This window comes from Bubalus bubalis, chromosome 5, assembly GCF_019923935.1.
Source record: "Bubalus bubalis isolate 160015118507 breed Murrah chromosome 5, NDDB_SH_1, whole genome shotgun sequence".
Taxonomy (NCBI): domain Eukaryota; kingdom Metazoa; phylum Chordata; class Mammalia; order Artiodactyla; family Bovidae; genus Bubalus; species Bubalus bubalis.
Genome location: NC_059161.1, coordinates 1,292,142 through 1,305,076, shown reverse-complemented (window position 1 = coordinate 1,305,076; position 12,935 = coordinate 1,292,142). Strand labels below are relative to the sequence as shown.

The 12,935-nt window shown below is 61.3% G+C and overlaps 1 protein-coding gene across 2 annotated transcripts in view; it reads left to right on the top strand.

The window, feature by feature from the left end:
- Nucleotides 1-889: 889 nt before the first annotated feature.
- The window catches only part of IGFN1 (immunoglobulin like and fibronectin type III domain containing 1), a 32,968-nt gene continuing 20,922 nt past the window's right edge, over nucleotides 890-12,935 (top strand). For both annotated transcript variants that reach the window (XM_045165645.1, XM_045165644.1), the window contains exons 1-12: nucleotides 890-949; nucleotides 1,086-1,175; nucleotides 3,242-3,278; nucleotides 3,704-3,826; nucleotides 4,869-5,008; nucleotides 5,917-6,016; nucleotides 7,572-7,616; nucleotides 7,891-7,936; nucleotides 8,401-8,575; nucleotides 9,307-9,420; nucleotides 10,881-11,049; nucleotides 12,034-12,306. In XM_045165645.1, coding sequence (XP_045021580.1) covers nucleotides 905-949; nucleotides 1,086-1,175; nucleotides 3,242-3,278; nucleotides 3,704-3,826; nucleotides 4,869-5,008; nucleotides 5,917-6,016; nucleotides 7,572-7,616; nucleotides 7,891-7,936; nucleotides 8,401-8,575; nucleotides 9,307-9,420; nucleotides 10,881-11,049; nucleotides 12,034-12,306 — 1,357 coding nt within the window. In that variant the 5' untranslated portion in view covers nucleotides 890-904. The remainder of the gene's footprint in view (nucleotides 950-1,085; nucleotides 1,176-3,241; nucleotides 3,279-3,703; nucleotides 3,827-4,868; nucleotides 5,009-5,916; nucleotides 6,017-7,571; nucleotides 7,617-7,890; nucleotides 7,937-8,400; nucleotides 8,576-9,306; nucleotides 9,421-10,880; nucleotides 11,050-12,033; nucleotides 12,307-12,935) is intronic.

The window sequence follows — 12,935 nt, the reverse complement described above, 5'->3', positions numbered from 1 at the left end:
GTGTCCCCAGAGCCCACCACAGCACTAGACCCAGGGTCCCAGGGGCAGGTGGGGCGTTCAACACCTATTTGTTCAATAAATAAAGCTTCAACTTCTGATACCCAGAGTTAGAAAGATGCAGGAAACCCATGTGGATGTACACCTGCACACACACACATACCCTGAGTGTGAGAGGTCAGACACCTGCCCCCAGAGTACACACACAGGCGAGCCCCGGGTCCACAGCGTGCCGGGGTGTGCGTAACCACCGTGCCCTCCCCTGAGAGGAACCTGGGCCCCTTTGCCTTCCGCTGTGTCCGGATCCGTGATCAAACCTTGCTTACTGGAGGCAACAAACCAGTTCCATGTCCTGAGGGAGCGAGGGGGTGTTGTCCCCAAGCAGACGGGGCGGCCCTGTGCCCCGGCTCCTTCTGGGCCCGCCTCCCCCCCATCCTAAAGGAAACCTGTTACCAGCCCCCCACCCCGACTCCCACCTTCCATCCACATGTCCTAACACCCAGGTGTCTGCCCTGCCTGCTTCAGCCCCCAGCCCGGCTGGCGGGGTCAGCTCTCCCACCTTAGGAAGCTCACCACCTCCTGGGAGGCCTCCTGGCTGAAGACTCCCAGGGTCTCGCCCTGCCCCTGCCCCCCTCAGGGGTTACACCCTCTGATCTGTCGGGGGCTGAGACTCGCTCCCCAAGGCTGAGTTTGCTTGGTGCCACTTTAGATGCTGAGTCCCAGGAGGGCAGTGGCTTTGGGTGTCTGCATGACTTATGGTGTCAAGGGTCCCCAGGGGTCAGCTTAGTGGAAAAATTAAGGCCCTGGATGATGAGAAGGCGCCCGCTAAGAGGATCATATAAACAAGGCCGCGCGGGGCGGACTTGACCGAGCCAATCTGAGAGCTTAGTGCTCTGCGAGGAGTTGGATGAGCCCAAGTCACAGGACCCTTCCATCTCTGACCTCCCGGGAGGTGAGGGCGGGAACCCCAGGGGGGCCCTGCCCTGCCAAGCCCAGGCTGGAGGAGGAGGAGGAGGGAGGCGGGCTGAGTGGGAGGGGCGGGGGCAGCGGGAGTCCGCCGTGACCTACATCTGTCCCGGCGCCACCAGGCCACCGGCAGTCCATTCAGAGCCTCCGGCAGCAGCTGGACGCGGGGAGGCGGGAGCGGCCGGGAGGCCGGAGGCCGGCTGTGCACCCAGGTCAGTGGGCCCTGCACACCTGGCTGTCCACCGGGGCAGGGGCAGAGAGGGAGAGGCTGGGATCCCGTTGCCCTTCTCTGCTCAGGAAGGGCAGGCAGGGGGCAGGGAGCCCGGGACCCCCCTGGGCGGTACATCCCCTCCGATGGCTGGGGACACTTGGAGGACGGAGCTGTGGCGAGTCTGTTGGGGCTGTTCTGTCCCAGGCTCGGACTCGCCCGGCGCTGCTCAGCTGGCAATGCCAACCAGCTTAAATACTCTGAGCAGCTGTCCAGAATAAGGACCTCCGGTCTGGAACTCGGCACATCTTGATTAATAACATGGTCAAACAGGGAGAAAAGCCCCGGGTGTCTCTCCCTGCCCTGACTCCCACGCGTTGAGAAGCTGGAGGCAGCAGGAAGCGGGAGGGCTGGATGAAGCTGGTGGGGCGGGGGTGGAGTGCTGAGGGCCTGGGGGAGACCGGGAGACATTTGCGGGGACTCAAGCTGCCGTTTGGTGAAGAGTTAAAATTCTTCTCCAAAGTGGGAGAAAGCTTGGAGTAGAGCGTCTCCTCCCCAACGGCCCCTCCCCTCCATGAGGACCGCGACCCTCTGACCCTCTGGTCTCCCACCAAATGGATCTCCCACCCTTTGCCTTTGACCTTGTCCCGGATCTGGCTTACTCCTGAAGAGGCTGAGGTCGGGAGGGCGAGCTGGCCAACGTGGGCCCCAGGGTCCCTGTGGGGGCTCAGCTACTCTCCCGTCTCAGCTGGGGTCTGGAGGCGGGAGGCTGGAGGGACAGACGCGGGAGGATTATGCTTCTCGGTGTGTGACGAACGGCTGAGTAAGTAACCGAGAGCCGCTCGAGGGTGATGGAGACACAGGGTGAAGATGCTAAGACGTCCGTGCTCACTGCGCCAGGGTGGAGGCGGTGGGCAGGCTCGGGGTGGTGGTCCTGAGTGTGGGTGGGACGGAGCCCCCCCACCCTCACCCCCGCCACGGCCAGCTGGGTTCCCCTGCGGCCCCCTCGCCCTGCCCGGCGACTCCCCGCGGAATGGCGGCTGTGGCCTGTGACCGCCCCAGAACGCGGCTGGCGCGCTGCGGCATTCCAGCGCGCCGGGGCAGTGGCCGGGCTGTGGGGGGGACGCCGCGGGCCCGGGGAGCCAGCGGGTGGGCAGTTGTGAAATGAAGGCTCCTCGCTTGGAGGACGGAATGTGCCCTGTCATGTGATTCTATACTGAGGGCTCTTTGGGCAGGAAATGGAATCTCCAAAATGGAACCCTTGGCCACGGGCCAACCGCACCGGGGGTGGGACTGCTGGGAAGTCCTTTCAAGACACCCCCTTCCCGCTGACTTTCGGCTCTCCTTACTGCTCTCAGCCCAGCCCAGTCCCAGGCCCCCTGCCCTCTCCTGGCGGCCCGCCTCGTCAGCCTCAATGGATGGCGGTTGGATGCTGTTGAGCGGGAGTCAGAGGGGTGCTGCTGGTGGTGGAGGGGGTCTGGGAGGCATTCTTGCCCACCTGACATTATAATTCACTGGCTTTGGAGGGGGTGGATGGATTTATGGAGATCCGGATGTCCCGGGCTAGAAGACCTTACAGGCAGCCCAGGGATCCTTGCCTGCAGGCCTGGCAATCTGGATTCCAGATTGGGTGGGGTGGGAGCTGGAGGGCTGCGGGCCCTGCTCGAGACTCTCGGGGCTGGTGGAGGGGCCTGCAGTCCCAGGGGATGCCGCTGGAGAACTCTCATCCCCAGTCAAGGGGCCAGGCCGGAACAGCTGGGAGACCCTGAGGTCTGGAGTTTGCTTTCCTGACTTGGGGACGGCCGTGTGCCGGCCTCCAAGCGTCCTCTGGGCCTGGGGCCCCACCAGCAGGCCAGACCTCCAGCACAGCTTGTAGCTCATTCACGGTTTCCTTTCCCTGGATGAGATTCCAAGCGGGCAGTGCCCTACCCTCCCTGGTCTCTGCGGGGTGGGCCATGCTGGGCCAGCGAGTGGGGGAGAGGAGCTCCCAGCCGCCCAGGGTGCCAAGGTGTGGGACGGACGGGGTGACCAGCCTGGACCTTTCTCAGCAACCCCACCTTCTGTTCTCAGATCAGTCAGTGCCGAAGAGGAGCCGGAACCATGGCAGGTGGGAGAAGCGCCCCCTCCACTCTGCTCACCCCACATGGCGCCCACCTGGAGAGGGTGGGGGGCAGGGCAAAGAGCATGTGGCTTGTTAGTTCCGGATTTGGGTTTGAACTTGTTTTCCTGAATCCGGGGTGCAGAGCCCCTCCATGGGCCCCAATTCCCACCAGGAGCCCTTTTCCACTCTCCCTTCCCCACCCCCTCTCCTGGGACTCTCCCAGGGTCTCCCCAGGGCACCCATGGCCACTCCCCTGGTGCAGCACTCACACGTGGAAAGACCACCGCCACACCCGCTAGAAAGCCCCAAAGCCCTCCTCCCTGGAGGAGCCGAGGAGCCAGCCCTGCCCACCCGTGGGGGGCGGGGGGCCCCTGCCCCTCCGGCGACAGGTCTAAGCTGAGGCCCACCTCCCTTCCCACCACCTCCTCCAGGGAAGTCCCTCAAGAAGTCCTCCACGCTGGGCGTGAACATCTGGCAGCTGGTGGAGGAGGTGCCCAAGGGCTGCAGCACACCCGACTTCGTGCAGAGGCCCATCGCCCTGGCACTGCAGGAGGGTAAGGCCTGGGAGGGGACTGGAGGGGATGGGGCCCCCGGGCCTGCTCCAGCCCAGCCCCCAACCCTCGTGTCTGCCACTTCACCCTTCACCTGGGGGTGCCGGGTCCCCACAGGGCAAGGGGCCTGAGGAGCAGGGAAGCAAAGGGTGCAGGCCTACCACGGGACAGGCATCTGGGAAAGAGGGTGAGAGTGTGGTGAGCTGGGGAGCAGAGGCTCATGAGGCGACCCTGGGACCTGCACTCTCCTGGCCCACAAGCAGCTCTGCAGAGGCACCCTCGAAACGGAGTGAAATGGGGCCACCCCACAGCGGCCCCAGGGGCCCATAGGCCGCAGAGAATGGAGCCCGGGAAGCAGAGGGAACGGGCTGAGGGGGAGGGGTGAGCGGGTGCCCTTACCCCAGCACGGGCCCCCCAGCAGGTTTCAGAGCCCGTCGTTCTGGCCTGAGGAAAATAATGCCCCCTCCCTTGTTAGATCTGACTCTACCTCTCCAACAACGCTGTCATGAGAAACTGCGTCTCTTATCAGGGGTGGGGGACTTGCATCTTTACTCCAAACTGTTCTCTGCTGAGACACTCCCTGCGGGGCTGGGGGCCTGAGGGCGGGCAGCACACCCCACCCCCCACCCCCGCCCCACCGGCTTCCAAGCAGGGACGGAGCTGGGCTCTTTCCCGAGGCTGGAACCCTGGGTCTCAGGACCGGACCCTTCGAGCACCACCACCAGGCTTTGCCGAGGTCACGGTCCCCCCACCAGAGAGTGGACACAGGATCCACAGAGGACTCCCCCTTCCCAGTCCCCAGAGAGTCTTTCAGGCCCCCGCCCCGCCCTGGCCCTCAGGGGCATACACAGACAGGGAGAGGGCGTCCTTGGGTGCCTGAGACTGCGCTCTTGCCTGGGGACCTCAGATCCCCAGGACCAAGGGCAGGCACCCCTCTTGGAATGGGCAGCTGAAGTGCCCAGAGCAACACAGAGAACATGCATTAAAATCCCCGTCTGCCCTCCCCCAACCCGTCAAACTGCCCGCCTGCCTCTTCCGGTTGCAGGGAAGACCGCCACCTTCCGGGCTGTGGTCTGCGGGGAGCCCAGGCCCAGGGTGCGCTGGCACTGCTCCAAAGGGGACCTCAGCAGCTCCAGCAAGTACCAGGTCTCATCCAGCACGGGCAGCAGGGAGCACGTGCTGCAGGTAGGGACTGCGGTCCTCCCGGGCGGGGGTCCTCCCTTCTCTTCCCAGAGCCAGGGTAGACCAGCAGGCCAGCCAACCTCTGCTGACAGAGAGCTGGAGCTTCCTTCAAGCCCTGGAAGCAGGCTGCCTGGGTTACCACCCCAGCCTTGGAAAATCACCTTATTCTCTCTCTCTTCCTCTGTGAATTGGGGTGATGACGGTGCCTCCTTCATGGGGTTTTTATGAGCATTGAAGGTTTAGCTAATAAACCTCCCCCAGGCCCGACCCACAGTGAGCACTCAGTCGATATTGGTCAGAGTCAGTAATATTCACAGTTACACATCACAGAACACCTACTACGTGCTGCTCCCGGGCTAATCGTTTGACCTAGATTGTATATTTTAATCCTGACCACTCACTGCTTTGGGGTATTATTATTATTATTTCGGCCACGCTGTGCGGCATGCAGTATCTTAATTCCCTGACCAGGGTTTGATTGGGAGCTTGGAGTTTTAACCGCTGGACTCCCAGGAAACTGCCAAATTTTTTTGTTTATTTATTTATTTTATTTATATTATCTGCCACACTGCACAGCTTGCAAGATCTACCTCCCTGACCAGGGTTCCATATGTGGGTATTATTATCCTCATTTTATAGGTAAATAAGCTGAGGTCCAGGGAGGTTAGGTAAGGGGCCTGCAGCACACACCAGAGAAGGTAGTTAGTCCTGGATCCACTGGACTCCGGGAAGCCACTGTATGCCCACCACAGCCCTGACCTAAGTTTGGTCTCGGGGTCTGCTTTCCTGATGAACACGGTAAGGTCCACAAAGACAAGAGCTTGCCTTGTTCATCTTTATAATGTAGTTATGCCCAGTGACTGGAGGAAGGGGGGGCTAGCCCTGTTCCCCTGCCTTCGGCCTCTCTGCAGATCAATAAGCTGACCGGCGAGGACACGGACGTGTACCGCTGCACTGCCGTGAATGCCTACGGAGAGGCCACGTGCTCGGCGAGGCTCACGGTCATTGAAGGTGGGCCTGCCCGCCCCCGCCCCTGCCCCCTCCCTCCTGCCCCACCGGGGCTCCAGGTGTGGGAGAGCCCTAAGGGGATCAGGCCCCAAGGCTGGGGGGTGTGGGGGGGCCATGGAGGCCGCAGCCCCGCCGGGTGCGGGGCCCCAGGCTTCATCCGCTGCCCGCAGCCTCTGCCCCTGGTTGGGGAGGCTCATGCCCGCAGGCGCCCCTGCAGCTGTGCCGGGTGACCTCCTCTCGGCCCTGAGGCGTGAGGTCGGGGTCTGAAAGTTGGTTTCTAGTCCAATCTTCTGCTAACTCACTCCAGGGGCTTCGGTTTCCTCTCTTGGCGTACAAGTCTGCGTGGAGTGGGGCGAGAATATGGGGGCAGGTAACACAAAGGCCAGATCCTGCCTCAGACATGCTTTGCTTTGGTTTGCTCGTGTTTCCAAAATTTCAAATTAATCGTCAGCAAGGAATCGAAAGTAAACGTGTCTTGGAAAGCGGATCTCATCTCTCAGTTGGTTATGTTTTTGTGCATGAGTAACAGAAAACCCTCCTTGATGTGCCTCAAGAAGCAAAGCCACTCACTTTCCTAGCCCCACGATGACAAGTCCCAGGGTGGCATCCAGGCTCCGGCAGAGCTCGGGGCTGCTGGGGGAAGCCAGACCCTCCCGCGGTGTGCCACCCTGACCTCGTAGGCTGGCTGCTACAGACCCGGCTAACCCACATGCAGGCAGGAAGCTGGGACCGAGTGGCCCTGGGACACCTGGTCCTTTTATCAAGACACAAAAGCTAATATATTATTGTAGATCAACCATACTTCAATAAAGAAGAATCGCACAACTGTGGAAATAGACAGCACTTCCAAGGAAAGAAGCGTGAAAGTCATATTGTCCTGTATGGTGTGAATTCTTTCTTCTTCAGTAAAAGTTTTAAGGTTTTAGGAAAACTGAGTTAGAGAGCTTCTCCCCTGGAGACAGAGGCATGGGTAACTTGTCTTGTCAAGGTAACCAGTACAAAAACCAGATGGGAAACCTGCGGCAAGCTAGGATTTTGAAGAGAGATTATTATTTAAAACACTCATTTATTTCGTGTGTTCCTGCTCTCTCAACGCCCACTGCCCAGGTCATGTCTCCTGGCCATTCCTGGTTTTGAGGGGAGCCGGGAAGGCGAGAGGCCTGCCCTCCGGCCTCCCCAGAGGGCGTATTTGATGCCCCCAGGCCTGGGCCCTGAAGTGGCACCTCTCAGGTGGAGGGGGAGGACAGCTGCCCCTTAGACGCCCTTCAGTGCACAGTCACCGGCGGCTCCCCCCCACCCCCTGCATCCACGCCACCCCCAGCCCTGCCGACATGAGAGTGGGCCGCCCTGAAGGATATGGGGATCAGGCTGACCCTCTGGGTCATGCTCTGAGCCGGAGATAGCCAGACCCTCCGCCGTGTTCTTCCTCTTCCTGGGTGGCCGCCAGCCTTAGAGAGGACTGGGGGTGGGCTCTGCTGGTTCTCAAAGCCCACCAGGGTTTCTCCTTTCTCTCCCCGCCTGTCCACATTAACCACCTCCTCTCTTCCTGATGGTCTAGTTGGCTTTCGGAAGAATCGGAAGAGGCCCAAGGAGCCCCAAGAGGGTAGGTGGAAAGTTGTCCCAAATCTCCTTAGGGTCTTTGGGGGAGGGGCTACTCCCTGCCAGAGCCCCACACCTGGTCAAGCCCTCAGGGTGCTTCACAGGCCATCACCAGTCCACAGGAGGGGGCTCCTTTCCAAAGCCCAGTGGTCTGTCACGAACCACAGGCCCCCTTTCCAGCCCCCTTCCTCCTTCCCCCTGGGGTTCCTACAGAGAGGCCTGTGTGAGGCCTGTGGAGTGCCACCTGAGGCTGGGGCTCATTCCTCTTCCTTTTCTAGACTTCAGGAAGGAGCTGGTGGACTTCCGGAAGATGTTGAAAAAGAGGTGGGCCTGGGCCTGTCCTGGGGAGGGGGTCTGGAGGCTCCGCACCTGCTGAAAGCCGGCTGGCACTCGCCGCCCCTCCCAGCGCAGGCAGGGGAGAGGGGCTTCCGCTGGCTGGTGGACTTGCTGGGAGCGCTGGATCCCAGGCTCCAATTCTAAGCTCTGTGTCCTTGAGTAAATCATCTCTGCTGTCTGGGTTGTTTGTAAAATGTGCTCCACTCGAGCCACAGAATAATGTCCCCTCAGACACCCTGGTCTGAAAGCCGCAAGACAGTCGTTAGTTAGGAGAGAGTTTCTCCTGGGAGCTGGAGCGGCGATCTCTGGGCCCCTCCGGTGCCGCCGGAGGTGTCTCCGCGGCCTCTTGCTCCAGGAAGCCAGCTCAGCGCTCACCCCCTCAGGGCGCCGGCCTGGTGGATGACCAGCCCCTGGGGGTCCCGCGGTCTCTGACCTGCCCACCCGCTCCCCAGGGACCCGCCTCCCGCCCCGAAGAAGGTAGACATGGAGCAGGTGTGGCAGCTGCTGATGACGGCTGACCGGAAGGACTACGAGCAGATCTGCCTCAAATACGGCATCGTGGACTTCCGCGGAATGCTGCGGCGGCTGCAGCGGATGAGCAAGGAGCGCGAGGAGAAGCTGGCGCCGGTACCGACCCGCCCCACGGCCCCTGCCACCCCGGGGGCGCCCGGGGGGTGGGGTCGGGGGACCTCACATCTGGAGCGCCAGCCGTGGAGGGGCCTCCCCCGCCCCGTCCCCACGTGGCGTCAGCTAAGGACCTGCGTCCTGGCTTTGAAGCCTGGCTCGGACACTCACTGAAATCTGGGGCCTTAGAAAAGTTAGGGCTTCCGGGTCTTGGTTCCATTCCTTGTAAAGTGGGAGTTACAGGCATCCCTGCCTCGCAGGGTTACTGAGCGGTGGTCAGAGGACGTACTTAAAGCACTAAGGTCCGCAAAGGCTTGAGGTCTGCCCACTGCCGTCAGCACACCATCACCCGACCCTGGGGGTCTGTCTTATTTCTAAAGGCTTCTGGGGAGACGGGCTTCAGCCGCTTACAAACTGAAAGAGAACCGGGAAGTTTTCCCTGAGTCTAATCTAGCCCTAGTGGAAGTCTGCTTTCTCTAATGGAAACACAAAGCCACTTGCTTGCATTACCTTGAGAACAGTGTTATCAGCTTGGAAGGTGATTCATCCAACCTTCCATCCAGGGACCCAGCTTTCCTGCTCTGGGCTGTCTGCTCAGCCTTGACGCAGGACCCAGCCCCCCCCTTGTAACCCAGCACACGTGGGCTCGGGCGCTGCCGGGGGCTGGGGCCTGAGGACCCGGAGCCCTGAGGAACGCACTCACAGGGTGCCCCCGATGGGTTCATCTTCCCTAGTACCTCAACACCATCGCCAACCTGAGACATGTCCGGGTCAACAAGGAGGGGATCGCAACCTTTGGCCTGGAGCTGGACCTCAAGAGTCCTGAGAGCAAGATTTACCTGTACAAGGTGAGTCTGGGGGGGCATCAAGGAGGGGGTCTGGCAGGGGAGGATCAGTGCGAGCAGCGTCGAGAGGGACGGTGAGGACACAGGCGATATGCCCTGCGCCCTGTGGAGCCCCTTCCGGCTTTGCTGCCGTCAGGTCCAGGGTGTCCAGCCAGGGCACTGGGTCAAAAGAGGGTTCTTAGAAGTGCACCCCTCGCCTCTGAGCGCTCTCTCCAGACACACCTCTGCATGGACCCCACGAGGAGTGACCCATCAACCAGGTGGGGGTGGGGCAGGGATCCTGAGGGGCTGGGCTGGGGTGTCACACTTGCTGGCTGTGTGACCTCAGGCAGGACTCTTACCTCTCTGTGCTGGCAGCCTCATTTGTGGCATCAGCATAATGCAGGACCAGTCAGTCTCTTGGGGCGTCTAGCTGATAAAACCCAGCTCCCCCTCCTGTGCACCCTTCCCTGCCTCTCACCAGCCTCACCTCCTTCCTCTGCCCCTCTGTCCACCGTGGCCTTCCCCGCCATCCACATGGCTAACTCCTCCCTACAGAGACTCCCTGGCCCCCCATGTAGTGCTTTAAAAAAAATTTTTTTTTATGTTGAGGTATAGCTGATAATGGGCTTCCCTGGTGGCTCAGATGGTAAAGCGCCTGCCTGCAATGCGGGAGACCTGGGTTTGATCTCTGGGTCAGGAAGATCCCCTGGAGAAGGAAATGACAACCCACTCCAGTATTCTTTCCTGGAGAATCCCATGGACAGAGGAGCCTGGTAGGCTCCAGTCCATGGGGTTGCAAAGAGTCGAACGCGCCTGAGCGACTGAGCAGGCATGCCTGTACCCAAAGTGGAAAACAGAGGATCGCCTGGTACAGAGCAGCTCTAAGTGTCTGCGTGGGTCACCTATGTGACCCACCCCTGGGCTGCACCGCCCGTCGCTAGCCTGGGAAAGATCAGAATTCCAAGTAGCATTTCTACTGAACCTGCATCACTTTCACACCAAAGTCAAAATCACCAGGCACGCCGTGGTGGGTCAGGGATGACCAGCAAGGAGCCAGTCTATCCAGGGCTTGGCTGAAGTGGGCGTGTGCACGGGCCGCTGGTAGTACTCTGGTTCCTCATGAATGAGAGCACGGGGGACCGGCCACCCTGCTGCCTCCCTGCCCTGCTCGGGAAGGAGGAGGTCCACTCCGCCCTGCCCACCTGCCGACTCAGCACTCTCTCGGGTGTCTCTTGCATAATGCCGGCAGATGGTTTACTCTGTCTCAGAGCCATGGATATTCCTAAAGCATTTATTTCCCTCCACCACACGCTCTGGGCCTCCTCCCCGCCCCTCTCCGCCCCACCCCTCGTGGTCCAGCAGCGTCGTTTGGTGCTGAGGCCAGTGGGGAGCACGGCTGCTCGTCGGCAAGCAGGATGGGGGCAGGAGGAGCCGTGGACCCATGGAGGCCCTGCGCCCCCCTTTTCCTCCCCTGGCCCCAGGATGGCAAGATGGTCCCCTATGGCTTTGACAACCAAACCAAGCACTGTCTGCGGCGTCTGGGGAAGCACTACCAATTCCAAATTCAGGACTTGCAGCCGGAGGACGCCGGCATTTACCAGGTCCGGGTGGAGGATGCCCATGTCTTCACCACGGAGCTGGAGGCCAGTGGTGAGTGGTCTGCCCTGGGCACCTGGGCTGGCGCCCGCGTGCCTTCCAGCGGGGCTGCTGGATGGCCGGGACGCGGCCCCCTCGCCGTCCGGGAGAGGAGCTCATGCCCGACGGTTAAATGTTGACGATCCCTTTTCAAAATCCGTGGTCCGTGTTCTCTTGGTGCTGGGCTGGGCGCTGAGGGTTTCAGACGTGGGCTCTTGCCCTTGCTCACGGTCCGTCCTCAGCATCCACTCCCTCTCAGGCCAGAGCTGACCAGTTCCACAGCCTCCCTTCTGAGGCATGGCCCCCTTCATGACCCCCAGCAAGAAGCTCCACTGTCCCATTCCTCCCCTCCCTGCCTCCCCGTCTCCCTCAGGAATGGTCTCTTTCTCCATCATCAAACTCTGTCCCTTTCCACCACCACCCCCTCCACAGCACCTGGCAGCTCAGGGGCGTTGGAGGGAGCTGACCCCTAGGGTGGGGGAAGCTTTCTGCAGATAAACCACGGAGGATGAGGCTGACTCAGGCTGAAAAGGGGGTGAGACCTCCAGGTGGCCCGGCGCTGTGGACAGGGAAGAGGGCAGGGACCCTGGGCTCAGCCAGGCCTGCCTGTGAATTCTGGCTGGACCACCTCTTAACTGCGGGAGCCATTTAGCTTGTAAAGCCTCAATTTTCAGACCTCATAGAGGGTAACAGCAACACCTGCCTTGGAGGTGGTTGTGAGGATCGGTCGGAGGACAGGTATAAGGCTCCATACTCAGCCTGTCCGTCTCCTTCCTGAACCTACCTGCCCCCAGAGAGAAGGTTCAGATTTAGAATGTCAGCCGCGTCTCACTGTTCACAGCCTAATTATAACTCCTCACTTTATGTGGAGAAACTGACGCCTGGGGTGAGGGGTGACCTGTCCGAGGTGAGGCAGGCAGCCGTGGCCCAGCTGGCCTGCCCCGGGCGCCCTGGGCCCCCGGCGCCCCGCGTTGGCTCACGCCCCGCGTCTGCCCGCAGCCATCCCACCCCGCGTGGTGGTCCCGCTGGCCGACGTCCGCTGCGAGGAGCGGGGGGACGCCATCTTCGAGTGCACCCTGTCCAACCCCTGCCCCAGCGCCGCCTGGAGGTTCCAGCACCAGCCTCTCCACCTCAGTGACAAGTACGAGATGTTTGTGTCCCCGGACGGGCGGACCCACCGGCTGCTGGTGCGAGCGGTCCGCTTCTCCGACATGGGCCTCTACTCTCTGGGCACCAAGCTCCACGCCTCCAGCGCCTGGCTGGTGGTGGAAGGTGAGCGGGGACCCCGGGGTCTCCCCGCCTCGGCTGAGGCGGGCCCCAAGGCCCAGGGGGGCGGGGCTCCCCTGTCGGTGCCCTGCACTGGGGACCCCTCATCCCCGGAGGCCAGAAAGGCCCCCAAGAGCCCTTCTCCACGCCTGCAGTGCGGGCCCTCCACGGCGAGCCCACCCTCCCCAGCGGCATCTGCTGCACTGGGCACAGATGACCCTGGGGTCCAGGCCAGGCTGAGGACAGTGGGCTAGGTCCACTACGGGTGAGGAGCCCCTGGGTCAGGCCAGAGAACATCCTTAAGCCCCCTTAGGGTTCTGGGTTCAAGGTGATCCCAGGAAACTAAAGTTGACATTCATAAGACAAGCAATACAACAAGTTGATTTAAAGGGAGAAAAAAAAAAACAAAAAACAGCAAGGCAACTGCAGGTGGCAAATGACTTTTGGCTTCTGTATTTTCTCCCAAAGTCCTCCTGAACCACCGAGCAGGGTCGGGGTGGGGGCCTCAGGTACAGGACCGGGGGAGGCGGTGATGGGATGAGCCACCAGTGAGCTGGTCTGCCTGGCTTCCTCCAGAGATGGCCGGCTTGCTTCTCTGTTGGGGAAACTGAGGGTCAGGCAACTGGGGAAACCGC